The sequence below is a fragment of the Mustela nigripes genome, unplaced genomic scaffold, assembly GCF_022355385.1.
Source record: "Mustela nigripes isolate SB6536 unplaced genomic scaffold, MUSNIG.SB6536 HiC_scaffold_77, whole genome shotgun sequence".
NCBI lineage: Eukaryota > Metazoa > Chordata > Mammalia > Carnivora > Mustelidae > Mustela > Mustela nigripes.
Window position 1 is genome coordinate 508,169 of NW_026739492.1, and position 7,122 is coordinate 515,290.

Here is a 7,122-nt window from a genome sequence, read left to right on the forward strand (position 1 = left end):
ATCATTCCTACTCCGGGGAAGGAATAGACTTTCAAGTCCAGGAGAGAGAGAACTTCCTTCAAAATCAATAAAATAGGTCAACACCTCGCTATATGTAATAGTGAAGTTTGCAAATTTCAGAGACAAAGCAAAAGTCCTGCAACCAGTTCAGAACAAGACTTCCTTAACCTACATGGATAGAAACTTCAGAGATGGGCAACAGACTTATCCACAGACACCTGGCAGGACAGAAAAGGTCTGGCATGGGGCGCCTGGGTGGCTCAGTGGGTTGAGCCTCTGGTTGAGCCTCAGGTCAAGGTCCCGGGGTCCTGGGATCGAGTCCCGCATTGGGCTCTCTGCTTGGCAGGGAGCCTGCTTCCTCCTCTCTCTCTGCCTGGCTCTCTGCTGCTTGTGATCTCTGTCTGTCAAATAAATTAATAAAATCTTTAAAAAAAAATAAAGAAAAGGTCTGGCATGATATATTCAGGGTGCTACATAAAAAACTATGCAACCAAGACTACTTTATCCAGCAAGGCTGTCATAGAAGCAGAATAAGATAGGAGAGATAAAGGGCTTTCAAGACAAACAGGAACAAAAAGAATTTGTGACACTAAACCAGCCCTTCAAGAAATATTAAGGGGGATCCTTTGTGTGAAGAGAGAGCCCAAAAGTAACATAAACTGGACAGGAAAAGAGATAATAATAGAAACGACAAGGGGCATGGAGCCTGCTTAAGATTTTCTATCTCCCTCTGCCCCAAACCACTACCTCTCTAAAAGGGGAAAAAAAAAAAAAAAAAGGAAAGGCAAAAAAGAATAAAAAGATCATGGGGTTATGGACATTTGGGGTGGGTATGTGCTATGGTGAGTGCTGTGAAGTGTGTAAACCTGGCGATTCATAGACCTGTATTCCTGGGAATAAAAACACATTATATGTTTATAAAAAAATAAAAATTTTAAAAAAGAATAAAAAGATCATGCATGCTAATAAGAATTTGGTATTAAATAACCATAAGGAAGACCTCACTGAGGAGAAATTAGAATAATGTCATAAGTAGATGAAGTTATTGGGCAATCTCCCATATCTTAAGTAAGGAAAGTCTGCCTGATGTCCACGAAATTGCAAGAAAGCCAATCAGTATGTCTGTAGCTAAGGGAGTAAGTATCGAAGTACCAGAAGGGATCAAAGGGGCAATAGAAGGTCAAATCATTGTAAAAATTTGGTCTTTTTCTATGAGCAAAATGGAATCACTGCAGGGTGGAAGGAAGGACAATTCTGAGTTCATGACTATGATGGAAGTGAGAGATGATGGCAGCTCACAATAGGATGGAAGGAGATGTGGTGGTAAAAGAGATCATATTCTGCATATATTTTGAAGGCAGACAAATGTTTTTCTAACAGGTTAGGTGTGAGCTGTGATATTCTCAATTGTTTGGACTTCCATGATTTTGGCCTGAAAAACTAGAAGGATGGAATTGTCTGGGAAAGGCCACAGGTGTTTGACTGTGACAACAATTAGTTACTGTTGATCTCCCTGGCTTGGATGGCGCCAGTAGATGTGCTCAGCCTGGGGGTGGTTCCTGGGGAGGGGTCCTGGAGACACAGGGAGTTTAGGACCTGGAAGGGACACAGGGGGCCATCACTGCACCTCTTCCCCTGCAACACCATGTCTACTAAAAGTTTAGTAACTATTCACAGATGACCTGGGCCTTATTTCCAAGTGGACTCCACTATGGCTGGGAATCTGGCAGACATGATTTTCACCGTTGTGATACCCATAACAGACCTGATCAAAACCAGGTTAATCGTGTAGAATGTGCTGGAACTATCTTACCGGGGGATCCTCTATGCTTCAAGCCCATCTCAGTGACGGGTCTACTTCTCCCCTTCCTCTACCCTTTACCCCCTGCTTTGCTCACTCTCCCTCTCTCCCCTACATAAATAAATAAAATCTTTTCAAAAGATTTTATTAAAAATAATTATTACTTATTAATATTAATATAAAATGATAAAGATATTAATATAAAATTAATTATTAATATTGGTATGTTAATATAAATTAATATCAATAATAAAAAGATTTTTTTAATTTAAAAAAAAGAAGTAGGGGGCACCTGGGTGGCTTAGTCAGTTAGTCATCTGCCTTCTATTCTGGTCATGGTCCCAGGATCCTGGAAAAGAGTTCTGATTCAAGCTCCCTGCTTAGTGGGGAGCCTGCTACTCCTTATCCCACTCCCCCATTTTGTGTGTTCTCTCTCCCTCAAATAAATAAATAAAATCTTAAGAAAAGAAATGGAACAGAAAGGAAAGGAAAGAACAAAAATATGTGTACTGAGGTAGATTTTGCATTATATTGGACACACATGGAGTGATGAGAGGATACTGATTTCTCCTGCTCTTGGAAATGTAAAGATTCAGGCATACACCACCTCAGAGCTCAAACTGATGTTCCTATGAACACCTGCTCCCCAGGAAGCTTTCCCAACATGACTGTCTCATGAAAGAATTTCACCAGATTTGATAGCAAAACCTAGCAGTAATGAAATGTGCATTTTCACTCTGAATGTAAATGTGCAGTTTGCACAACACTAAAGAAAGGTAATCACCCAGAGCACCAGGGTGGCTCAATCATTAAGCACCTGCCTTTAGCTCAGATCATGATTTCAGAGTCCTGATTTCCAGCCACACCTCAGGCTCCCTGCTCCAAGGGAAGCCCAACTTCTCCCTCTCTCACTCCTTCTGCCTGTGTTCCTTCTCTTGCTGTGTCCCCCTCTGTCAAATAAATAAATAAAATCTTAAAAAAAAAAAAAGAAAAAGAAAGGTAATTGCCCTGACACATCGATGCAACAGTTGATGTGCCTGAGCAGATACCACATCATGAGCCCAGCCAAGGGTCACAGCTTGCACTAAACCACATCAGCTTAGTTTTGCTCAATTTGACCTAAGACTCCTCAGTACAGTCACTCTGGAATTCATCATCTTTGCTGTCTTCTGAGTACACACAACACAGTATAAATTATGCCTTAAAGATACTAAAGGAAAACAGTTAACATTTTAAAATTATCATTATTCTAGTAGAACCATGGTTCTTTATGTGAAAGTGTAACAGCCCAGGCTCAGATGTTTCAGGAATCTTGTGTTTCAGGAAGGCAGTTTTTACCATGACTGTTTAATTATGCTAAAAAGATCTTCCAGGTAAAGTCATGTACAATTTAAGTGGACTAAATACTATGCCATTAAAAAAAAAATCTATTTGAGAAAGGGAAAATGAGAGAGAGCATGTGAGGGAGAAAGGTCTGAGGGAGAAGCACAATTCCCTTGGAGCTGGGAGCCTGATACGGGACTCAATCCTGGGACTCCAGGATCATGAACTGAGCTGAAGGCAGTCACCCAACCAACTAAGCCACCCAGGCACCTGAATACTATGCCTTTTTAATCTGCTTTACATGACTACCCTGAAAATAAATTGTTTAGTTAAGTTGCTAGAAAGAATCAAATAGAGCATTTAACACAAATCAAAAAGAAAAATGTAACCTGACAGAAATACTTTAGGCTAATCATCTTTACTAGATTTTTTAAAAATCAGAGTTTAGGTAGTTCCACCCAGAGGGACTGTATGTCAAGATTATATAATTGTCCTTTCAAAGAGTGCCTATCTGTGAATTTAAAAATATCTAATATTGAGTTGTTAATTTATACACACACAGGTTTCTAGCATATTAAACTGACTTTTGAAAGGGAAAAATCAGTCATTAAATATAAAGATATCTATAAATATATGAAAGCAAGTGTCAAGCAAGTGGTTGAGTGTACAAGTCTGGCATTCAAGGAGGAGGTCTGTAGTGGAAATGCAAATTTGTGAGTCATCAGCATAGAGACAGTATGTAAAGTCACAAAGACCCTTGATTTTATTTTACTTTTAATAAAACATAGGAAGTGAATTTTTTCCTCTGAGCTTTCATTTCCTAAATACATGTACTTTCAGAGAAATCTCAGATAAAGAGAACTGATTAAAAAAAAGAAAAAACAAAAAGCTTCCTGATTATCAGTGATCTTCCACAAACATTCACCTAATGAAGTTCCTAAAACTGAAGCTGAAAGGCCTTCTCTCCTTCAGAATCTCACTTTCATCACTACTTGTTCCTTCTCCTCTTTTCTGTTCTACCTCTCTGTTTCTATAGCAATACCAAAATATAGAAATTTATAGCAAAGCTAAATTTGTGGCAAATGTGGTAAGGCAAGTAGCTTATTGATGCCTTATGTTACCAATCAAGAAATTCCTGTCTCATCATCTACAGGATTTGTACTTTTCTAAGATTTATTTATTTATTTGAGAGAGAGAGAGCAAGCATGAAAGTAGGGGGAAGGACAGAGCTAGAAAATCTTCAAGCAGACTCCCCACTGAGCATGGATCCCTACAAGGGGCTAGGTCTCACAACCCATGAGAAAACGACCTGAGCAGAAACCAAGTGTCAGATGCTTAACTGACTCAGTTACCCAGGAACCTCTATAGGATTTGTACATTGAGAGATATTCCAGTACAGGAGATGAACTTTAAGTAAGTCTTCCAAACTTTCATTGTCAGAGTAGGAAATTTGACCTTTATCCTCAAGGAGGCTTACTCAACCAAAGCCTCTCAGAATGGATTTATACGGATTCATCTGCCACACGTCAAGCTCCAACTGTAGCTTCTTTGCTACAGATCTGTAGCAAAATAGTCTTGATTATATTTATTCTCAGACAGAGACTCATTGCCCACTCTCACAGGAAATGACTATGGGTGCCCCTACTCATTCATTAACAGTACCTGAAATAAAATGTAAGTCTAATGACATACGTGAAAAATATAAATCAAAACACTAATGTACTTATTCTAGTCATTAGTCAAGACTTTTCTCTTCAAAGAGGGAAATCTCTATAGAAAGTCAAATTACCATGCAAAGTTTGCTTACTAAAGGTAGAATTCAATAAACCATAACCTGAAACATCTCTCTCAACCCAGAAATGTGCATGCCATGCCAGGCAACCAAGCAATCTTATCCACTAGTTATGAAACAGTCCCTTGTATATTCTTCTTTTGGATGAAATATTGTAACATTAACTCTATTTTCTCTGTCAGCTGTTGCTTTTCTCATATGTGTGCTCTTATCCAGGAGGCATTTGTTTTTATAATATAACACTCAGGATTGGATAAAATTGTCCCAAATTCACCAACCAACAATTAGGGAAATGCTTGTGGACTTATATGAGAAATGTATACGACATTAAAATTTGATTAAATAATGGTAATCATGAAGAACAAAGAAAAAAGATATTAAAGTACATAGAAATTGTGGATCAACACAATGAATTTATTTATTATAGCTAGAATTATACTATTTGAATAGAAGGTCATGAGTTATATCCTTGAACATGCTCAAGAGACAAGAAAACGAAAAGGCTAATTTTACAGAAGTTACAAAGGGAAGACAAGTGACAAATAGCTTAATTAGTTGATATTTATGGTCCTGTGGGATCATTAGCTTCTTGTACTGACTTGAGGATATTCATCATTGAGCCAGAAAAGAAAAGATCAAGATTTAGTAGTGTCAAAACTGATTTTCCAACAAAATAGGCCAGTCAAAATTAGGGGCCAGTCTTTCAACCCAGCTCAGAACCATGGAAAAGAGAAACACAACCAAGAATAATGTACAAAGGAGGGAGCTAAGGTGATAGATGAAACAAGGGCTACCTCACAATCTGCTGTGCAGACAGCAAAAAGGTGAATTGGGCTTATCTCCCACAAATACTACTGTATTTGATAGTGTGGCAGTGTATGATGCTGACTCAAAATGAAATGGGTCTGTGCTCCGTGGTCATTCTACTATATCTACAAACAACCTACTGGGAGAAGATTCAAGTGTCCACACTGGGATAAAAACATAGAAATGATTTCTATCAACCCAATCTTATTTAAGCTGTTACAGGATTAGAAATTGGAGTCTTCTGTTTTGCTTTGTTTTGTTTGTTTGTTTTTCCATTTCAAGTCAGAGTTTGTTGCACCATAACTTCCTCATGGCATTTTTCACTTCTGCATTTCTCAGAGTGTAAATCAGAGGGTTGAGCAAGGGTGTCCCAATAGTGTAAAACACAGCCACCATCTTGTCCATTGGAAATGTAGTTACAGGACGATCATATGTGAATATACATGGGACAAAGAATAAGATGACAACGATAATGTGGGAGGTGCAGGTAGAGAGGGCTTTCTTTCTTCCTTCTGCACTCTGGTTATTCAGAGAATGTAAGATAAAAATGTAAGAGGTAAGCAGGACAATGAAACTTACCATGCAGATAGCCCCACTATTAAAAACTATGTGTAAATTAATTAAATGAGTGTCCATGCATGCAAGTTTCAACAAAGTTGGCATATCACAGAAATAATTATCGATAACATTGGGTCCACAGAATGGTAGTTCCAAAGCCAAGAAAATCTGTGAAGAAGAATGGATAAAAGATACCACCCAGGCCAGATTCACCATTGTACCACAGACACGGTGGCTCATGATAGTTGTGTACCGCAGGGGCTTACAAATAGCCACATAGCGATCTAAGGACATGAGGACGAGCACCAAGATCTCCATGCACCCAAAGAAGTGAAATGCAAAAATCTGGGTCATGCACTCATTGTAGGAGATGACTTTCTTCTCAGATACAGAGTCTACTATCAACCTCGGAGCAGTGGTTGTTGAGAAGCAGGTATCAGCAAAGGATAAGTAGAAAAGGAAGAAGTACATGGGGCTCCCAAGTGTCCGGCTGTATCTTATGGTCATCATAATCAGTAAATTTGCCATTAGAGTTGCAAGGTATAGAAAGAAGAAGACCACAAACACGACTTTCTCTTTCAGAACATTCTGGGTTAGCCCAAGCAGAATGAATTCACTCACATTGCTATTCAATTTCATGGTTACAGCGAATGTAGAAACTGTTCATCTGCAGAGAAAATTGGGGAAATAGTGACCTGGCTATGGTGATGAAATTGTACTCAAATTGCACTTATATAGTTCTAATTCCATCAACACATAAATCAGTGGCTCTCAGTTTTTCATATATTGAAATCACTTGGGAAACTTGGTTTTTGTTTTTTAATGCTATGTCCATGCTTTA

General features: G+C 38.6%; 1 protein-coding gene across 1 annotated transcript; it reads right to left on the reverse strand.

Moving 5' to 3' along the window:
- Positions 1-6,005: 6,005 nt before the first annotated feature.
- Positions 6,006-6,920, reverse strand: LOC132008298 (olfactory receptor 4C11-like). Its single transcript, XM_059386840.1, has one exon. The coding sequence runs from the start codon at positions 6,918-6,920 to the stop codon at positions 6,006-6,008; it is 915 nt and encodes a 304-aa protein (XP_059242823.1).
- Between the last annotated feature and the right edge of the window lie 202 nt (positions 6,921-7,122).